This window comes from Epinephelus lanceolatus, chromosome 15 (genome assembly GCF_041903045.1).
Source record: "Epinephelus lanceolatus isolate andai-2023 chromosome 15, ASM4190304v1, whole genome shotgun sequence".
In the NCBI taxonomy this organism is placed as follows: Eukaryota; Metazoa; Chordata; class Actinopteri; order Perciformes; family Serranidae; genus Epinephelus; species Epinephelus lanceolatus.
In genome coordinates this window covers 20,503,078-20,524,932 of record NC_135748.1, presented here as the reverse complement: position 1 = coordinate 20,524,932, position 21,855 = coordinate 20,503,078, and the positions used below count along the sequence as shown (strand labels likewise).

The following is a 21,855-nucleotide window of genomic DNA, read 5'->3' as shown; positions in this document are numbered from 1 at the left end:
TATGTCAGTATTATTTCCACAAATGTAAAAAAGATTTTTCAAATGCACAATAAAATATTTTACCAATATAAAACAGATCGACAAATACACAAATTTTAAAAATTCACAAGAAAAAAAATTGAGATTTACAAAGAAAAACTGAGATTCACAAATAACAGCTGAATTCACAAATATCTGTTCTGAAGTTGTAAATGAAGAAGATAGTCATTTATTCATTTGTAAATTAATTAAATGTATTCTCACACACACATACATGTTGAATTTGTTAATGTATTTGTAGATACATTTTATATTTGCAAATTATTTATTCATTTATTTTTTGTTTGTATATCTGGAGCAGAGATGTCCCAAAAAAAGGTGGACTATTTAGGTGAAGTATAGTATATTTATTTGTGGAATTTGTTTGTGTATTTGTAGATTTTCTATTTGCTTTTTTAAAATTTGTTTATTTAGATATTGTATTTGTGGAGCACACCGATTGTCAGTCTGTTCACACAAACAATATTGAGACTAATCTATCTTCATAACATTACAACAATTCTTCTATTTCAAGATTCATAGGTGTTCCAAATAAAGGTGTAGTTTTGTATAGATGAAGAAGGCACAATAAAACATTTTCTTATGACTGTTCATACACAACAACATTCTGGTAGAGTAAGGTAGTACCTTAAGAATGTTATTTTATGTTATTATGATATTTGCTATTTAAGCACATATTTAAGCAAAATACCAATTGTTAACTAACTAATTTTATCAGGTAAATTTCATATCCATCCAAGTTCAAGTCTTCTGAATCTCTCCATTTTGAATAATTTATTACTGGAAATGACATTGAGTCTATCTAACTGTACCCATTACTGATTAATTTTGATTCGTTATATTTTATTCTTTTATTTATTTATTTATTTATTTTATTTTGTGTACTTATTTAATGTCTTCTTTGACAATTTGGTCATGCACTATTTTGTTTTTTCTATGTTTTACAATGACGATACAGTGATGTAGTTGCTTTGTTTCCCTTATATGTTTTATTACTTTTTTACTAAAATATGGGTAATTAAGCACGAAGTAACAAAACTAAGTCTTTTCCCGCTTATTTTATTTTATTTTGTTTTATTTTGTTATAGCGGAAGCTAAGGAAGTGAAGCCCCGCCCTCCTCCGCCGTTGCTGTGCGACAGAGGAAGCTTCGGTCTCGCCATCATTCCAGTTTTGCTAAATAGCTTGGTAGCCGATTTTTTAACACCTATTTTTCCCCACCAGAGCAATGGAGGTGACGATGGACCCTTTGTTTCTGGCCTGGAGCTATTTCAGGAGGCGAAAACTCCAACAATGTTCAGATATTTGCACAAAAATATTACAAGACAACCCGTACGACCAGGTACTGTGGTGTAGTTAGCGGGTCTAGCCTAGCATGCTAGCGATAATCCATTAGGGAAAGCCTGCGTGTTTGCTAACGCAGGATAGCGGCAGAACCTGGAGTATAATCCCGATTAACGTTAGTCGAGTCTTTGTAGTTTATCATAATTGAATTTACTTAACGCTGTATTTACTGGCACGTCATTGAATCTACATCTATCTCAGTTGTTGTCAGAGCATATTCTTGGTCACTATAACTTACTGCATTTCTTTTTCACATGTCATTTGTGTTATTTTCTGCCCCATGTTTTCCATTTATTTTCTCAATTTATTTATATCTGTCCTCAACTTTTGTTTTCTGTCGCGAACTCACTGCATGCTGTCTCAAGGACTCCTCCTTACCTATCTCAGAGGTAACCTCGTTCCTCTTTTCCATCCCCTTTCATCCTTTTTCATGTGGATAGTTCAACAGAGATCCTGATAGTGACATGTTTACCTCTGCACCCGATGCCATCTCATGTGATGGGAACATTGTGTGTTTAACAGGCTGCATGGAGCTTGAAAACCCGTGCTCTTACAGAGATGGTATACATAGATGAAGTTGAGGTCGACCAGGAGGGGATTGCTGAGATGATGCTGGATGAGAGCTCAATTGCTCAAGTTGCACGTAAGCCCAAACTCCTCTCAGCGTGAACTTAGAACGTGAATACATACATACATTTACTCAATGGCTTGATAAGACTTGACTTTTTCAGGACCTGGAACATCACTGAGGCTCCCTGGAACAAGTCAGGGTGGAGGTCCCACAGCGGCTGTCAGGTACTGTCTGCCATAAAATAATTGTGTAATGTGATAAAATCTTACCATCGATGATATTTTCAGCAAAGTATGAGTCCCCTGATCTGAAATTTCTTTTCTGAATTCAAGGCCTATGACACAATCAGGGCGTCCCATCACAGGATTTGTAAGACCCAGCACACAATCAGGGCGTCCTGGGACAATGGAGCAGGCCATCAAGACCCCACGCACTGCAAGCACTGCTCGTCCTGTCACTAGCGCCTCTGGCAGATTTATCCGTCTGGGAACTGTAAGTAAATCTGCATCAACCAAGAGGCTCCATGTAAAACACAAATATACTTTTTCTACCAGAACTTTTATCTTTGAAACATAGTATCTGCCCAGTGAATTTGGGCTAACATAATATTATTTTTCTCTTGAGAATATATTTCCAATGTGATGTATATGTTTCCTGATAAAATATTGTATATTAATATCATAGAACCAGTATCTTTTATCTGTTAGCGCACCTGTTTATTTGTAATTGCATTTTATTTTACGGTATTGACTGTGAAGAAATCCTGAAACATTCAGCATGACACTTTGTTTCTCCAGGCTTCAATGTTAACCAATCCAGAAGGACCATTTATAAACTTGTCGAGACTAAATCTGGCCAAGTATTCCCAAAAGCCCAATCTATCCAGGGTAAGACTGACACTGACTTGCAAAAATTATCAAGATGATTGGCTTTTCTCACATGTCAAGTAACCACAATTTCCCTTCTCAGACACTGTTTGAGTACATCTTCCATCACGAAAATGATGTAAAAAATGTAAGTGTTCAATAAATCAGTACAAAGAAAAATTGTATGACTTTGTGAAATTTCAATGATTAGATCATGTGACACAAACTTTACATTTCTTTTCCAGGCTTTAGATCTGGCTGCTCAAGCTACTGAACATGCTCAATTCAAAGACTGGTGGTGGAAAGTTCAGTTGGGGAAATGCTACTACAGGTAACTCACAGACATCTAAATGAATGGAGCTCAACATTCTGGCATTTACAAAAGTTGCATGTTTATAATCGGTGTAATCTCTGACTTTTGCAGGCTTGGTTTATATCGAGAAGCAGAAAAACAGTTTAGATCAGCTCTCAACCACCAAGAGGTGGTGGATACATATCTCTACCTTGCAAAGGTAACAATAAAGACATCATAGCGTTACATCACATCACCAGCTTGTTGGACAGTGTAAAATACTCTGTCCATGAGCCAAAAATTAAAAACCCTTGTGTTTGTTTTACCATAGGTATATCAACGTCTGGATCAACCAATAACCGCTCTCAACCTTTTCAAGCAAGGCCTTGACCACTTTCCTGGTGAGGTTACTCTGCTAACAGGAATTGCTCGCATACATGAGGTACAGTATGTCTCCATGATCCTTACTATAGAGTCCGCTTAGTTCTCTCTCCAGAAACATCTGCCAAAATGAAATAGGTAACCATAACCACTGTTTATACTATGATATTGACACAGGAGATGAACAACATCTCATCAGCCACAGAGTATTACAAAGATGTCCTGAAGCAGGACAACACTCATGTGGAGGCCATAGCCTGTATAGGCAGCAATCACTTCTACACCGATCAACCCGAGATCGCCCTGCGCTTCTACAGGTCAGATAAACTTTTATGCATGTGTAATGTGACATATTGTTACAGTATGTATAATGAGGAATTATATCCCATCTGTTATTCAATAAGTTTCTCCCATTGTTAGACGGCTACTCCAGATGGGGGTGTATAACTGCCAGCTGTACAACAACCTGGGCTTGTGCTGCTTTTACGCCCAGCAGTACGACATGACTCTGTCCTCATTTGAGAGGGCTCTGGCCCTGGTGGCCAATGATGAAGAGCAGGCTGATGTATGGTACAACATAGGTCACGTGGCTGTGGTGAGTTAATCAACCCTGAAAATATCCCAGAATTTCTGCTGATTTAAAGGGATAGTTTAGATTTTTTGAAGTGGGGTTATATAAGGAACTTATTCATAGTCAGTGTGTTACCTGCAGTACATATCGGTTGGCATGATCCCAGTTTAGAGAAGCAGGCAGGAGTACCACCACGGAAGCTAAGCAATTTCCTGCTGCGTATGGGGGCAGCAGCAAAACATATTTAAGCCACCCAAAACGGTAATTTTATCTCACAGAACACGGTGCTGCTGGTACCACTGCCTCTATCGGTCAGTTTGTTTGTGTTATTGTGTGACTTTGGAGTTTTAAAGGGTTAGTTTGGATTCACCAAAGTCACACTATACCAGTGTATAACATAAACTAAGTGATTGAGGCAGCAATAGACCAGCAACTCCTGTGTTCTGTGAGGTAAAATGATTGTTTTTGTCAAAGGAATGTGGTGGCTTTGAAGAGAGCACAGATAATGGCTTCAGTTTCTCATCTTAAAAGGGCTGTCTGACGGCAAAGTAAAGCAGTGAAAATATTCTAAATAAAGTGTTCACATGAACAGACGTTGATTTTTCAGGTGGCTAAAATTGGACTTGTCCCTGTCCGCAGCAGTATATAGCTTAGCTTCCATGGCAGTACTCTTGTCATACCGACCGTCATCTACTGTAGGTTAGCCACCGACTATGGATAAGTACATTGTACAAAAAATCCAAATTATCCCTTTAATACTAAGTACCCTCTCTTAAATGGCTCACAGATAAAACAGATTAAATGTTGACTGTTAGCAAATAGAAGTTGGTACAAAGTGCTTGTGTTCTGTGTTTACAGGGCATAGGGGACTTGACACTGGCCTACCAGTGTTTTAAACTGGCTTTAGCTTTTAATAATGACCATGCTGAGGCCTACAACAACCTGGCTGTGCTGGAGCTGCGCAAAGGTCGCATCGAACAGGTGAGGACATATCTTTGAGTCATGTAGGTTTTATTCAGCTATTAAAATATGAGGTATGAGGTCATATTGGTGTCATTTAAGTCCCTCCAACAGCTTATTATTAAAGGACCATTAATTTGTCTTAATTGTTGTTAAACTTAAGTGAAGCCTGTATTAAGAATATTTCTTAATAACACCCATTACAGTATTGATTCTTCAAAAATGTTCCTACAAAACAGTAATCATTTGAAGGTTACAATTGCACAATATAAATCCAACGAGCTATAAGCCACGAATTAGACCAACCAGGAGCTGGATGATAAATCATTTAGCATAACGATCTGAGACAAGATATTCTTAGACATACTGTATGAGGCTGTGGTTATCCCACAGCAGCACGGACTGTGTGCCTCCCTCAAACACAGCTAGGTGCCAGCCATCGGCTGTTTTTGGATCATGATGGTTGGAATGGAAGCTATGAGCAGAACTAATATTGTGTAAGGGTATTTGAATTTCAAACCACATAAAAGTACCTATTTTTTTTTAGTTTTTTATTTACCTTAAAAGCCTTATTGCAACACTGCATGATACGGAAAAGGCTGTTGATGTACGATTTCTAATAAATTGTTTTCAGCTGTAAGCTATAATCGTGACTGCCACTGAGCTAACAAGATGACAGAATGATGTGTTAGCTGTCTGATTTTGAAGGTGTCCCTGCCCACTCCTCAGCTGCAAACCTACTATAAATGAGAAAATGTAGGCTGTAATTTAAGCCAAATTTCTGCTGTCTGTTTCATGATGTAAATGGTGTCATCTGGCAAAGAGGTGGTGGGAGTGAGCTCTCTGATGAAAGTATTCATGGTTGTCCTATCTTTGATCTAGTCTAAAGCCTTCCTGCAGACTGCTGCATCACTGGCCCCTCACATGTATGAGCCACACTTCAATTTCTCCATTCTCTGTGAAAAGGTAATTCATCACTTTTGTATTCATCTTAACATCCAAACATTGCAGTAGTTAAAGAGACAAAGTGTAATCTTCCCAGTGGTATCTGTCAAAGTAATGCTTTTGTCTGTTTCCAGATTGGAGACCTTCAAAGCAGCTACACTGCCGCCCAAAAGTCTGAGGACTCCTTTCCAGAGCACGTCGACACTCAGCAGCTTCTTAAACAACTTCGGCAGCACTTTGCAGTTCTGTGAGCGTCCGACCAGCATGCAGAGGAAGCACAGCGTGGTTTGAATAATGTAGGTGTCAAAGATAGGAGTTGTTGGGCTGCAGTTATCACCATCAGGCTTCAGAACAAAAGTTACTACGAATGTCACGTTAGTCAGACATGGATGTCAAAGAATGGACATAGGGTTTGGTTGATGTTTATTTATCAAATGGTGTGTAGTCACTAGATTGACAGTTTATCAGGTACACCAGTGTTGTTGAATTCTATTGTAGGTAGCTCTCTGTGTTGCATTTTCATATCCTCCTGAGACCCAAACTTTTGTTTGGTATGCATTTTTAATTTCTCCTCACTATTTAGGATCAGTAGGACCTAATTAGTATAAAAAACTAAACACTGTCAATGATAATTAAGTCTTAATGTCTTCAAACAAGTACTTCCTAATTAACAGCCTTTTATCTTGTTACTGTTACTAAAATTGGTCAAATTTGTTGCCATGTCAAACTACACACATTATTAATAATAATTAAACAAGTTTCAACCATACAGTGTGATCAGGTTTTGGATCTTGTCCACTTTGGTGTCGGGATCAGCTGCAGACTGACTTGGCAGAGATGGCTGCCATCTTGTTTGCACATGGATTAGTGTATTGTGCTCTTACTACCACTAGATGGCACAAAAATTGTTAGCGAACGAGGACAACGGGTCCAAGTTAAGTAGAATAAAGTATAAGGTTGAGTAAATCCAAAATGTGACATCCTCAAATGAGGACACAGGGTCTCAGGAGGATATAAAATTCTGCACACCAGCGTGAAATGATATGGATGTGACTGGCATCATTATAGTATGTCTATTCATTTGCACTTCTCTGACCATTCTCCTACGAGCCCTTTGATCCACAAGCTTTTTACTTACAGAATCTGTGGTCACTGGTAGTTCTTAGTTTTTCACATCATTCTTAGTAAATCCTTGCAACAGCAGGGTGTGAAAAGACCAACAAAACAGCTGTTTGGGAATTGCCAGAACCAAACTGCCTGTCGCCAGCAGGTTTTTAAAGTCTGTGTGATGACAAATATTAGTGTCATTTGCAAGCTTCATTTAACAACTCAGCCCTAGGTGACGCTCTAAATGCTGCTTTGTCACGCAACATGTGACTTGTAGGTACGTGCAGCTTATGTAAAGGTGGGTGTTTTCTTGATAAACTGTTAACCTAGTGTACAGGACTGTATAGTAGTAATCCATATGTACATAGTAAAGTTTTAAAAAAACTATTTATGACAGTTAAATTATTAACTTACATTTTATAGTTCATTTCAGAAATCAGATGTATTTTTTGTACTTGGACCTTCCCTGCCATTTTGTAGTCTCAACAAATGTTGACATGACAATAAAAAGATTCAGAAGATGTGTAAAAGTCTCTAAGGTGGAGTTAAATCTGCATTCAAAAAATTAACTGAAAAGTTAATGTGATTTAAAAAAACCAAAACAAAACACATTAACCTGCAGATCTTGGTGTCATTTCGCAAATCCATTTCAGGTCATAATTGCATGGAGCATCATTCCAGGACTTAAAGGGGTTGCTTCTGGGATATGCTGCTGCACAGTCCTCATTACCCTGGTTGTTGGGCTCTCCATCATTCCAGTACCTGAAACAAAAGATAGGTTGTTGCGCTATAATAACTGCTCTGCCACTTTATGTTAAAATGATTATTGATTACAATTTTGAAGAGTGGTATTACAAATGGATAATAGCCACAGCATTAAGTATGCGAATGTGCTATCACAACAATTCTTACAATCACAGTATTTCACTCTTATGTGTTGTCAGTTGCATATTTCTGGTATGTACACGAATGAAGCTGTTACCCCTGAGCCAGTCTTGTTCCATCCAGCCATCTCCAATTCCCTTCCTCCTGCACATCTCTCAGTCCGATCCAGAAACCAGTCTGGCTTATGGGTCTTGTAGCATCGTGATAATTATTTATCAAGTTGGTAACTGCCAGCTACCACCACCGGAAATGTAACACACAAGAACGTACAGTAAGTTAACTTGTCTTGTTGAGTTCTATGTAGCACAGACTTCTGCTGCGCAGAAATAAAATCTAAAGTGCTATAAAAGGGAATTACAGCATATCAATGTGATGACTAAACATTGAGTCTTACGTGTTTTTCTCTGCTGTCTATCACTGCCAAGTTGCCTCCTTGTTTTGTGCAAAAATTTCTGGCTTCCTGCCATGGTCTGCGTGAAATGTCCTCAGAGAAAGGGAAGTAGTAACACAGTGAGTTCATGAAAGTCCATCCAGGTAGGCAGTGTCTGCAGCCCTGCTCTGTTGCCAAAGAAAATGGAAACATGGTATGTTGTGGTTGGGTCACAATAATGATGTATTTATACCTTGCAAACAGAATATTAAAAAAAAAAAAGGGAAAAAACTCTCACTAAGCATTGGCATGTGGGATTTCAACGCTGCAATGTCCATTTGAAGTTTGTCAGCCTGCTTTTCGTAGGTTTTGCTTCTTTTACACTCATGTTCAAGCTCCCACTTGGTAATTTGCTGCTCACTGATCTCTCTTGCCAACTCTTTCTTGGCGTCATCCCTGCTTTGAATTGCAGTGTTGTACGCAGCCTGCAGTTTGACCACCTCTCTGCTGATGTCCATTACTGCAGATTGCCCACCAGTAAGTTTATTATCTGTGAGTGGTCAAGACAAAGCGTTACTCAAGTTCTGTAGTCTCAGTTTAAGTTTCTTTTTTCACTTTTTACAGTCCATGTACAATTAATTAATGAGTCAAACGAGCACAGGAGTAAGAGCAGAACAAAGTGAAATGAAAAACATTTCTGTGTTAAAATTATTGGTGCACAGGCCTTTATAACATTTATCAGCTATCTGACTTTTTTTGTCTTTTCACTCTCATACTTGATGTGAGTCAAGCATTAACTTTACACATACAGCTACAGAAAGGTTAAATTAATAGTATTTTATCGTGATAGCATGCGTGTGAGCTGTATGTATGGAGGCCCTTGGTAATGTTAGTGGTATTGTTATTACAAGTACTGACAGCACACTGCAGACTTAACCCACCAACACATGATAGAGATTTTAATAAGCATTTTATCAGTCTTACTTGTGTCCATCCTTTTACATTGTGCTCAGTCGTTTGGTAGAGCACATTTTGAGTCACTATTTCTTAATGAAAAATGTGTTGAATCTGACTGAGCCATTTCTATCATTTGGTGCAGATATGCTATGCTAAAAAATTCCAGTAGATGTCGCTGTGTCTTTGCAGATTGCCTCCTACAGGGAGGTAGTAACAAAAAAGATTAACTCCAGACATGAGGGCTATTTCAAAAGTAGGCATATTTTTATTTACATGTTACAGTTTCAGAGGTGCTAAACATATTTATGTAATTTTAATAAAGGTAAAAACAAAAAATTATAAACATGCTCTACCATTTGTCCTTTATGGTAAATGTAGTGAAGCTAACGTATTTAAAATTGACTATTTGCTACGAAATAAAACCACATCTGAGACTGACTTGGCAGAGATGGCTGCCATCTTGTTTGCACATGGATTAGTGTATTGTGCTCTTACTACCACTAGATGGCACAAAAATTGTTAGCGAACGAGGACAACGGGTCCAAGTTAAGTAGAATAAAGTATAAGGTTGAGTAAATCCAAAATGTGACATCCTCAAATGAGGACACAGGGTCTCAGGAGGATATAAAATTCTGCACACCAGCGTGAAATGATATGGATGTGACTGGCATCATTATAGTATGTCTATTCATTTGCACTTCTCTGACCATTCTCCTACGAGCCCTTTGATCCACAAGCTTTTTACTTACAGAATCTGTGGTCACTGGTAGTTCTTAGTTTTTCACATCATTCTTAGTAAATCCTTGCAACAGCAGGGTGTGAAAAGACCAACAAAACAGCTGTTTGGGAATTGCCAGAACCAAACTGCCTGTCGCCAGCAGGTTTTTAAAGTCTGTGTGATGACAAATATTAGTGTCATTTGCAAGCTTCATTTAACAACTCAGCCCTAGGTGACGCTCTAAATGCTGCTTTGTCACGCAACATGTGACTTGTAGGTACGTGCAGCTTAGGCATATTTTTATTTACATGTTACAGTTTCAGAGGTGCTAAACATATTTATGTAATTTTAATAAAGGTAAAAACAAAAAATTATAAACATGCTCTACCATTTGTCCTTTATGGTAAATGTAGTGAAGCTAACGTATTTAAAATTGACTATTTGCTACGAAATAAAACCACATCTGATCATTCATTGTAGTTAAATGATACACTTAATGTCATACTGTATATTATGCTGAAATCATATATCCTGCTATTTAATTTTATTCCATTGCATACGTGATGTAAAAAAAAAAAATCAATATGATTCTTCATCATTTATGGGAATTTAATTTTATACCATTTTATTATACCTGGAAATAATACTAGTACTGGTAATACTACTGTTTCCATAGGAACAAATTGATATATGTTACTAGCATTATTGCAGTATATGGTTTGTAATTTTGTTCTTTTTGTTTTACAAACACCATGAAGTGACTTTATAACCTATATTTATCTTAGTGTGGACATGACAGTTATTGAATGTAAGTCCAATATTCACTTTGTAGCTTTGTTTTGATCTCCATCAGCTCCCCTGAGGGAAATATCTAGCTAGCTAGCTCTTTAGCTGCTAAATGCTACATTATGTTCGCTAATGCTAGCTAGTTGCTAACGTCCGTTGCTCAGTGCCGGGCGGCTAATGGTTAGCTAACAACCTGGATTGACCAGAGCTCCCTCACTGAAAACGGCTAACTAAGTAAGTGAACAAAAGTCAAACTGTTAATTGCTGTACCTCTTTGGATGTCTCTCCTTTTGTTGCTTGAAGATTAACCTTACTTTCAACTCTGAATTCCAAGGTTGAAACAGTCTTAATTATTATTATTATCTTATTTAATGAGTTGCAGTGGTGTTAATTGACACAGAGTGTTGTTTCATGTATTGAAGAACTGTACTTGAGTACAGTTTTGAGATACTTTTACGTACTTTAATTGAGCAACGTTTCCATTTTATACAACTTTATAGGCCTACTTCTACTCCACTGAAGTCTGGAGGCAAATATGTCACCCCAGAGGAGGACAGAATTTATTTGTTGTGTAATTTAGTTGAGAATGAGGTTCACCTCTTGTTTTACTGTCTTGTAGGCTACATGAAGACATAAGGAATGTACTTTTCAGCAAGATGACCTCTATCTATGTTGATTTCTTTTGGCTGTATGTTCATGAAAAAATGGGGTTTTATTTCAGCAGAATTTCTAGTAGTTAGTTTTAAGGTTCTGATTAATAATAATACAAAATATAAATCTACTCATAATTATAATGATATATAGGTTTAGGTACCCAGCAGCAGGCTATATAAAGTAGCTTAATTGAAATTAGCTCCACCTTAACCAGCTGCAGCATGTAAGTGATCAACAAATGCATGTGTCAGTAATTATAATCCAGTAATATACTTCATTTTTAAATGGACCATTCTGCATGAGAGTATTACTTTTGGTTCTTTAGGCTTCACAATAAGGCTACATGAAATGTTATTGAATATCAATATGGCCAAGTGCACTATCCAAATAGTAGAAGCTGCAGCTTTCTAAAAGTAAAGTATGTCACAAGCATTATGCATTGTGGTGCCACAGAGATGCAAATCATATTTCAGTCGTAAGTTAACATGCATCATCATCCTTTAATTACCATTCCCACTGAAATTGCTACTTATACCGCAATCACAATATCTATAAAAATAATGGCACAATGATATTTCAGCCCCAAGTTTAGGTATATCTTGATGTTAATACTTTTGCACTTGATTAAGATTTTGAATGCAGGACTCTTACTTGTAACAGAGTAATTTTTTTTTTACATTATTCCTACTTTTACTTAAGTTAAAGAGTACTGTTACCACTACTGGTGAACTGTGAATGAGATGTCACTAACACCACAACATTTTGACAATATTGTAAATCTAGGAGAGGGTGAACAGTGACTTACAGTAGACTCCCAGGCCGATGTCAACCACAAGTAGAATGACAGCGAGCACTGCCAGGCTCACTGTGAGCAGTCTGTAATGATTCAAACTGAAATCGGGTCTCACCATGGACATGGACACTACACAAAGAAGTGGTGGATCATTAGCAGCGCCATAAACTGTCACAATATAGTTCAGTTTTATCTAAATAATATACAGATGGTTGACAAAGGTAAAGGAAGAACCTAAACAAATGATATACTTTATGTAGTGTTTTATCTTGTTTGCTATCTGTACTTTGTGAAGCTGATAATAATCAATGAATGATCTTTATAGTGACTCAAAATCATTCACTTAATAGCTTTTAGCAAAACAAGGATACATGCTTAGAATATGGCAGAAATTTCCACAGTAATGTATTTCTAATCCTATATCAGCATCTGATTCCAGTATCAAATAGCAGATTATACATTAACAGGTTGTTGTTGAGGTGTGCAGTGATTTAATCACTTCTCATTAACTATACCTTGGTGCTTCTCTTGGTTTGAGAAAAGAGTGCGCTCATCTCCGCCAAAGTCCTCTTGATAAGTCAGTTTACTGTATGGACCGTCAGAAGTGCCACCTGAATTTTCTCTGTCCTCCATGTTGACTGTGAAGTGAGACCAGTCTGACGTGATTGTCCAGGAGAGATTATTTGTAAGGACATTGCCCTGTGTGTAGCTGTGTGTGTCACATTACAAACAAAAAATCAAGTTCATTTGTTAAATATTTACAGGGGTGCAGGTAATTTGAAGAGCAGTGTCTTTTTCTAATCACAGAATGATTTCTAATTTATTCTGACATTCAAGCTCTGAGATAGGTGACACTGTTTATTTTATTGATTTCATTCAGTCATTACATGGCAGATATTTTCTTCTACGTACAACTGGAAATATTGTGCTACATTAAGTTGGTTATTCAGTCATAGTTAAGGACTTAGAGGGGGGTCAACAAGTAAATAAAATGGTACAGACGTGTGAGCAGACGTGTGTTGTGAGCAGTGTTACAGACATTTTTGACATTTTTGCAGCTTGAATCGTAATTATCTGCTTAAACATAACAGGGGAAAAATACATTGTCTGCTGCAGAGCAACTACTGTATGCTAGTACTTTACACAGATATCTGAAGAGGTGTAAACCAAGCATCAACGTCCGGGGCTGAAAAATGAAGCGTGTCCCAGGAATGAATCCTAAAACCTGGAAATGAGTTAGCATTTTACCACTCACACTTCCCTCGTCTTAAAGTCAATGGGTTCTTGGTTAGATGCCTGAAATCAGGTCTGTGGTTAACACAAGCTTAAAAGACTTTCACGTTTTGTTCTACGACATAAAATACATCACTAAATACCCCACTCATGAACATTAAAGCTTCTGTGTGTCTCAAAAAAGGCGGTTGCTAACAAGTAGCTAAATGAGACTACGAAATGTCATCACGCCGAGCTGCACCAAATCTGTCTTTACAGTCTTGTTGTGGTGGTGATGTCAAAGTCATGCGACCGTAGTGTATTTCTTTATAGCCTTTAGCTTTTTACTTCAAGTGATTGCATTTAGGCTTCAGTAATTATGAAAGTAATGTTCATTTGTGAAGATTACCTTACTGAACAAAACGTGTAAAGTATCGTAAACATCATAAACACATCCCACAGGCTTTTTGACAAGGGAACCAGTTTGATGCTAACTTCTGCGTCAGCCTACAGAAAAACGTCGTCCCTGGGGCACTCTATAGACACACATGTTTAAGTGCCCAACTGTATGGCAGAAATAAAGCCTGGTACAAAAAACAGTTTTGATGTCTATAGCTTATTTCGACATTCATGACAACTGTATGGGTTTGAATTTTTAAATAACTCACTCGTTTAGATTTTATGAAGGCTTAAAGTTACACATATTTAATGGTTGGTTCATGTGAGTGACAGGCTGTGTGAGGTGTCGCTAAAGTCTATGTGTCAGATCCACCCCTTGCTTATCCACAGCTCCTCCCTCTCGTTTAAATTTGATCACTTCTGGCTACAAAAACACAAGACGGCAACAGCCAAAAAGCTGCACTTTAGCCTTCAAAATGTGAGTTGACGAACCAATGTGTGACGTTAAGGTAACTGCATCCTTTATTCTATACAGTCTGTGGTGTATTTGAGTGTAGAGAATGGGATACAGTGTTGGAGCTGGGGCCTCAAAGTTGCTCAGTGGCGCATAAAGCCAAAAAGTTCAATTGCCACATATAAAATTACCTGAATGATCGGCACTGCTTTCTCACCATGTGGCCCATAGATCAGGCACACTGGAGACTTCTGCCAGCTGAGCTGTCCACTTCCAGCAGCTTACTTGAATAGGGATAAAGTAATTCAATCGTGCGGCTCGACTACACTTTTCAAATGTTATCAAACCAAATGGATCAAATCCTGACAGTGCAAATACTTTTTTTGTGGAGATGATGCCAGAAAATAATGCATGCACTGATTTACAGACGTCTCTTTCGCCATGTACAGTGCCCTCCAAAAGTATTGGAACAGTGAGGCCAATTCCTTTATTTTTGTTGTAGACTGAAAATATTTGGGTTTGACATCAAAAGATGAATATGGGACAAGAGATCAACATTTCAGCTTTTATTTTCAGGTATTTACATCTGGATCTGATACACAACTTAGAAGATAGCACCTTTTGTTTGAACCCACCCATTTTCCATGAGAGCAAAAGTATTGGAACATGTGACTGACAGGTGTGTTTTGTTGCCCAGGTGTCTCCCAATTACATTGATTATTCAAACAATAAATAGCACTGAATGTCTGAGCTCACTTTCAGATTGGGTACGATAGGTTTTGCCTGTGCAGACTGCATTTAGAGGTGGAACCAACATGAAAACCAGAGAGCTGTCTATGGGTGAAAAAGAAGCAATTGTGAATCTGAGAGAAGATGGACAATCAATCAGAGCCATTGCACAAACATTGGCCATAGCCAGTACAACCATTTGGAATGTCCTGAAGAAGAAAGAAACCACTGGTGTACTAAGCAACAGACGTCGAACAGGTAGACCAAGGAAAACATCAGCAGTTGATGACAGAAACATTGTGAGAGCTGTAAAGAACGACCCTAAAACAACTGTTAGTGACATCAGCAACAACCTCCAGAGGGCAGGAGTGAAGGTATCACAATCTACTGTTCGCACAAAACTTCATGAACAAAAGTACAGAGGCTACACCAGATGATGCAAACCACTCATTAGCAAGAAGAATAGGAAGGCCAGGCTGGAATTTGCCAAAAGGTACAGAGATGAGCCTCAAAAATTCTGGGAAAAGGTTTTATGGACTGATGAGACAAAGATTAACTTTTTCCAAAGTGATGGAAAGGCGAAAGTTTGGAGAAAGAAAGGATCTGCTCATGATCCCAAACATACAAGCTCATCTGTGAAACACGGTGGAGGTAATGTCATGGCTTGGGCTTGCATGGCTTCTTCTGGGACAGGCTCTTTCATCCTCATTGATGATGTAACACATGATGGCAGCAGCAAAATGAACTCACAAGTCTACAGAAACATTCTGTCTGTTAATTTAAAGAAAGTTGCAACCAAACTGATTGGGAGATTCTTCATCATGCAGCAAGATAACGACCCAAAACACACTGCCAAAACAACAAAGGAGTTCATCAGGGGCAAGAAGTGGAAGGTTTTAGACTGGCCAAGTCAGTCTCCAGACTTAAACCCAATAGAGCATGCATTTTACCTGCTGAAGAGGATACTGAAGGGAGTAACCCCCCAAAACAAACAACAACTGAAAGAGGCTGCGGTGAAAGCCTGGAAAAGCATCACAAAAGAAGAATGCAAAAGTTTGGTGATGTCAATGGGTCACAGGCTTGATGCAGTTATTGAAAGCAAAGGATTTGCAACTAAATATTAAGTCTCATTCACTTTAATCTATTCTAAGTTTATATGTTCCAATACTTTTGCTCACCTAAAAATTTTGTGTTCCATTACAAATAATGCTATCTTCTAAGTTGTGTATCAGATCAAGATGTAAATACCTGGAAATAAAAGCTGAAATGTTGATCTCTTGTCTCATATTCATCTTTTGATGTCAAACCCAAATATTTTCAGTCTACAACAAAAGTAAATGAATTGGACTCACTGTTCCAATACTTTTGGAGGGCACTGTAAGTTTATGGGAAAACGTTTTTTTGGGCCCCAGGGCATCATGTAATGATATCATTGCACTGTTTGGCCACTATGTAAATTGGCTTCAAAGCCAAGCGCACTTCCATCACATTCAACATGGATACTAATGTATCAAGCTGCAGATGATTTAATGTAAAACTTTAATCAGTAGCTATTATTTGTTTAAATCACTGAAATCAACAGGCCTATATTTGGGACATGTGTCTATATGGGACAGGCCTTCAATTCCTTTCACACAAATTGTTGCGCAGCAAAGATCGGGAAGTACAATCAAATTGTTTATTTAAACCAGTATGAATATTACTTGTTTAAAAATTAGGCTGCAGATAATATATCAATTATGAATCATTCATTTGATCCAGCTCCGACTGACAGCGCATCAGGAGAGAGTGAGTTATGGCACTTGAGGATTACGGCCCCTGGCATACTGACACAACACCACTTTATCCTGTTAAAACAACTTGGATTGATTTTTATTAAAAACCCTTTTAATTGTTTTGAGCTGAGAACCATTACAGACTAAAGGAATATCAATAACTTAGAGGGTAATCGAGGAATGGACACATTATATGAGGTGGCCAACAACCCGCTTTTATACATCTGAAGAACCTCTATTAAAAAAATGAACTGCTTGGTAACCAGGCGTCTAATTGAAATAGACCTTTATTTGTCAGAATGTGTAGTCACACCGGGCTAGTAAAAGGGACAGGGCGTTTAATTGAAGTTTTACGGTATTTAAAATATTTTGCATGGACACAAAATATTTGTCCAGGTTTCTTGATTTCCAGTTAAGAAGTTTCATGTTTGTTTGTTTGGCTCCATCTCACATATCCAGTTATATCGATGGTCCTCGCAGTTTCCGTTGTACCATGCGCCCCTGTTATCAGTATAGGAATAAAAAGCAGCACAGTTCCCACTCTGAAGTCCAGCACGGGTAGGCTGTCCAATCTTCCAGTACCTTGAGGAAGTCAAAATCATTTAGAGTAGAAATAAACTTCACTGTATTTGTTTGTCATGATGATATTGTCATGAAATGATAGAAATCAAAAGGAAGTGTTGACACTACGAGATGCTTACATTGTTTCCACCTCAGTCACATTGTTAACCCAGACCCATGTTCCCGCTGTCACCACATCGGTGAGGCCGATCCAAAATCCATTCTCCCACCACGAACCACCGCCTCCCACCTTTGGAAAGTTGTCAATCATGAGTTGCTGTAAGAAAGCAGACATTTAATACCTTAATTCACATTTCAAGTTTGAAGTCATATACATGAACTGTTTGATCAAATGGACTTTAAAGACCCTGAAAAACATTTTTTCTCTCTCTGCATCTCTCATTTAGCTTCCTACACTGAGCAAATGAATGAATGAATATATTCCCATGAAGCTAGAGCTATTTTTTCTTTCATTTCAGAGATGGAAACTCACCTGCTCCTCCAGGTTATTGATCACAAGCAGGTCGCCCCCTTGACTGATACAGTTTTTTCTGCTATCCGACCAGTTCTTTTTGGGGTTGGACTCATGATGAGAATAAAAATAGCAGGATGATTTAAGAAGACGCCATCCTTGTGGGCATCTGCCGCAGGATTGCTCTGTTGAGGCAGGAGATTGGTTTTATAATATTCTATATAAATCTCTATGATACATAACAAACACATGAATTGTGAAATCATGAAATGTTATGTACAGGACCGTTTGCCACAGAAGACAGGTTGAAGTTTGTCTTACCTAAAGCAGTTTTATTTGAATGCAGGTTTTTCTTCTCTGTATTTAGTGCCTCAATCTGTCTCTGAAGGTTGTCAGTGAGGGTCATCGTCTGCTTCACCTGCAGCTTTAGTTTTGCATGGCTGCTGCGCTCTCTTGCTAATGCTGCCTGGGCCTCCAGTTTTGCCCTGATGATGTCACTGTGGTTGCGGAGATGGTTCATTTCAAGAATTAGGGGTGTAGCTGCTGAATTGGGAGCCTGAAGGTAACTGCCTTTGGCACCTGAAGCATAAAAACCCGTCATAACAAAGAGAAGGAGTAACTGTGGCAAAACCGGTGTGTAAAGTCAAGGTTGATTTTTGTTGTATTTCACACTGGCAGCTCTACAGAGGCAATGTTGGTCTGGCGGTTGGTCCACTACTGTTGTTCTGACTGCTTGAAGGTGTCGCTTTGGTCTCAGGGAACATATTATGGTAATCTTTCTATATTTTGTGACAGTTTACAGACCAAAATATCAGTCAATTAATTGACAAGTTATTCACCGTTCCCACAGTCATGAAAAACCATAAAAAGTCATGGAATTTCACAATCCCGTTTTCCAGTCCTGGGACATCCCGTTATCAGTAAAATCCTTAGAAGTGTTGGAAAAGTCATGGGATTTTGTTGTGTATAATGAGATTATTTGTTACAGTAATCTTCTTGGGATAACCTTCCACATAATGTAACATAACAGTAAATTTATTTTCTGTAGCTGTCTCTGTAGAATAGGTATAATATGATGATGCGTGACAACGTTTTATTTACCATCACGTACGTTTCTTCTTTTCATCTCCGCGTTCTGTCTCTCCTTTCATGTATGTGTGCCAGCTTGAATTACTTTTAAATAGAGTTTGAATTTCATATGTTTGATTAAGAGAAAAATTCATGTTGTAAAAGAGTGATTTAGGTTCATGAATCCCAAGGTTTCCATATCTATGCCATACCCCACTACTACGTTCTAATTGTACTACATTTTTGAGATGGAGCGGTGTTTGTGTTACACATAAATGGTGATGGGAATTTCATACTGGTCCTTCAAAAGTCATGGGAAAAAAATTAAATTTTGTTCATAGACATGTGTCAGAACTGATTATATATTTAGCAGACTCATTAGTAATATAGATAATACAAAAATAATCATTACCCTATGGTGTCTTACCAAATTGTATTGCTTTGCAGCAGGGCTGAATCTAATCACATGAATCCATTTGCTGCTTGAAAGTGTGTGTAGGTGCTTCAGATCATTCATTGCATATTGTGATGCACATCAAATCTGTCTCAGTGAGTGTGATGGATACTCCTGCTTCAAAAAATTGCTGTGAAATGACCACTAGATACATACCTATACAGCATATTCACTGATACAAGATATTAGGGAAATTCTGGGCCGATACCAGTACAAATGTTTAAAATAGCAATTTGGCCATTAGCCGATGCTGATGCCAGTGTTTTTTTGTTTTGTGTTTATGCTTGTCAGCTCACCTCCTCTTAGGAATATTAATGAGAAAAAGAAAAAGATCACCCTTACCCAAAGAGTAGAGTTTAAGAGCTGCTCACTGAAACCGAACGGGAAAACAAAAAATCTATAGCTAGATAGATAGTGTCCGGTCCAGCCAGTGGCTTCTTCCCTGAATCAGCAGCTGGGTATGCTAGCTACTGATGTCAGAGTCAGATTAACGCAAATAATTCACACAACATATAGCCAGCATATAATTGATGTGACAGAACAGATAAACAGCCACTGCATCCAGTGGATGTCATTTTATGTGACGATAGGCTAATGGCAGTCAACAAGGTGAATGCGGGCCGTTACTGATGTTCCACTAGTACATCAGTACATACCAACAAGGTATTCACTTGAGAAAGTAAATGAGAATACACATAGACACTTCGGTATTGTGTAATGTCTCAGCTATCTGACACAAATTCTACAGAAGATGAATTGTACACAAAACAATAACAATCAGCAGTTTTCTGTGAACTCTCATACTTACAAAAAATCCCGATGACAACAGCAGCAATCAGCAGAACAGCATTCAGCGTGCCCAGACTGATTATAACCAGTCGGTGGTTTGGCAGCGCACATCCACCTCGCTCTGTAAACAGGCCTTGATGAAGTTCCTCTGAGTTAAAATCTTAATAGTATATTTTATCTTAAGTAAGACCCTCATAAAACTAAGAGCAATATCATGGGGACTAAAAGGCTACAGATAAATCGACTGAAATGAATACAGAGTTAAAATCATTATATTTAGAATTTTAAAACCTCAGAATATGTTTTTAAGATCATATCTGAACTGAGGTTACACTGAGTCTGATTGAAAGAGAAAAGAGTAAAGAAGTAGGACATTAGTCAGAAACTGTAGATTGAATTATTTTTAGTGGTTGTAAGTAAGTCGTACCTTGTCCAGATGTTTGATGGTAAGAGTGCCCATCTGTGCTGAAATCTTGAGAAGTACTTTGTTCAAACGACATTTCCTCCCCTGATTCTGACTGTGAGTTCTTCGTTGTAGTGGTGCAAGTAGTGCCTATTGACCTGTTTGCCTGCTGCTTATACCAGTGATAAGGCGTGTGTGTGTGTGTGTGTGTGTGTGTGTGTGTGTGTGTGTGTGTGTGTTTGGACCCTGGTCTGGATGCTACTGCCTTTGTGTGTATGTGTGGATCACAGTTGGTAAAATATCAGTCAAAAGGATAGTTGTATAGCTTAACCTCTGATTTACATGATGTTTTAAGTGTGGTATAATACACTGTAAATGTCAGCAGATGTGATACAGTTCCTTTTTACATTCAAATATATACAATATTACACTGTTGACACTCTGCTTGTAAGCCTGTATGCAGATTTTGCACCATCATGCGTACAACATTTCTCCTTACTGTGTAATATAATGCTATATCAGCACATTCAGTCATCGACAAACCTCAGAATGATGTTATTTTTTTACCACTTTCATGAGATGCTGAGTCATGATTATGAAAGACTTCAAACGGCTGAGATTTTTTCCCTGTGATTGCAGTGTACTTTATTCTACATTTCTTTGCTGACATTTTAAAACTAGCTGTTAAAGAAGCTGTACATCTTTTAAAGGAATAGTTTGACCTTTTGGAAGATTGGTTCTTGCCGAGAGTTAGATGATAAGATTGATACAGCTCTCATGTCTCTCATGGGTTTGTGTTTAAATTAGTAAGATCAGTAATACGTTTTAAACATAATAAGGCGTTTTACTCAGCCCTTTACATCAACTTACTCTCACAACTGCAGACTTTGTGGTCAATTACAAACATTAAAACTCTTACCACATTACAGATTTATAAAGCATTCATAAATGATTTATTAACCATTACTAGTGTCATTAGTTGTAAAACTCACATTTTTTTTAAGTATGGTGTATGTTGCTGATGTTTTGCATATTTTGTTTGGTTTGTTTGTATGTACATGTTATTAATAGCAAAATACTACAGTGTGGTATAATGATAGTGATAGTACCTGTAATGACAATAATAACAATATGAAAAATATAATTTACAGTAATAATAATAAAAATAATAATAGTAATAATAACTAGAAAAGCACTCAGAGAGTGCAGACCTCCGCCAAGTAAGTGATATTCCCTCCCCTTCTGCATCAGATTTTGCAGCCTGCATCACAATTAGATTATTTGCATCACTGTCGTTATTAG

The 21,855-nt window shown here is 37.8% G+C and overlaps 3 protein-coding genes across 5 annotated transcripts; 1 reads left to right on the top strand and 2 right to left on the bottom strand.

Moving 5' to 3' along the window:
• The first annotated feature begins 101 nt into the window (after positions 1–101).
• On the top strand, positions 102–7,681 carry ttc8 (tetratricopeptide repeat domain 8). Of its 2 annotated transcripts, XM_033642358.2 has the most exons (15): positions 102–1,379; positions 1,747–1,770; positions 1,904–2,024; positions 2,113–2,176; positions 2,285–2,444; positions 2,750–2,839; positions 2,922–2,966; positions 3,064–3,149; positions 3,243–3,330; positions 3,442–3,552; positions 3,669–3,808; positions 3,912–4,086; positions 4,921–5,043; positions 5,905–5,988; positions 6,102–7,681. In XM_033642358.2, the coding sequence occupies exons 1-15, from the start codon at positions 1,266–1,268 to the stop codon at positions 6,216–6,218; spliced, it is 1,542 nt and encodes a 513-aa protein (XP_033498249.1). In that variant the 5' UTR covers positions 102–1,265; the 3' UTR covers positions 6,219–7,681. The 2 variants fall into 2 exon arrangements, with proteins under 2 accessions (XP_033498249.1, XP_033498250.1); XM_033642359.2 differs by lacking the exon at positions 1,747–1,770 and having other exon boundaries at positions 105–1,379.
• On the bottom strand, positions 6,376–12,913 carry LOC117266648 (uncharacterized). Its single transcript, XM_033641930.2, has 6 exons — positions 12,753–12,913; positions 12,250–12,366; positions 8,628–8,879; positions 8,354–8,517; positions 8,057–8,193; positions 6,376–7,836 (listed from the first exon to the last, which is right to left on the bottom strand). Exons 1-6 carry the CDS (start codon positions 12,868–12,870, stop codon positions 7,686–7,688), a joined length of 939 nt encoding a protein of 312 aa, XP_033497821.2. The 5' UTR covers positions 12,871–12,913; the 3' UTR covers positions 6,376–7,685.
• A 4,162-nt stretch (positions 12,914–17,075) lies between these two features.
• On the bottom strand, positions 17,076–20,737 carry LOC117266946 (uncharacterized). 2 transcript variants are annotated; one of them, XM_033642391.2, is made up of 6 exons: positions 20,578–20,737; positions 20,170–20,271; positions 18,161–18,418; positions 17,861–18,024; positions 17,508–17,644; positions 17,076–17,388 (listed from the first exon to the last, which is right to left on the bottom strand). In XM_033642391.2, the coding sequence occupies exons 1-6, from the start codon at positions 20,648–20,650 to the stop codon at positions 17,229–17,231; spliced, it is 894 nt and encodes a 297-aa protein (XP_033498282.1). In that variant the 5' UTR covers positions 20,651–20,737; the 3' UTR covers positions 17,076–17,228. The 2 variants fall into 2 exon arrangements, with proteins under 2 accessions (XP_033498282.1, XP_033498281.1); XM_033642390.2 differs by having other exon boundaries at positions 20,170–20,283; positions 20,578–20,729.
• Positions 20,738–21,855: the final 1,118 nt, after the last annotated feature.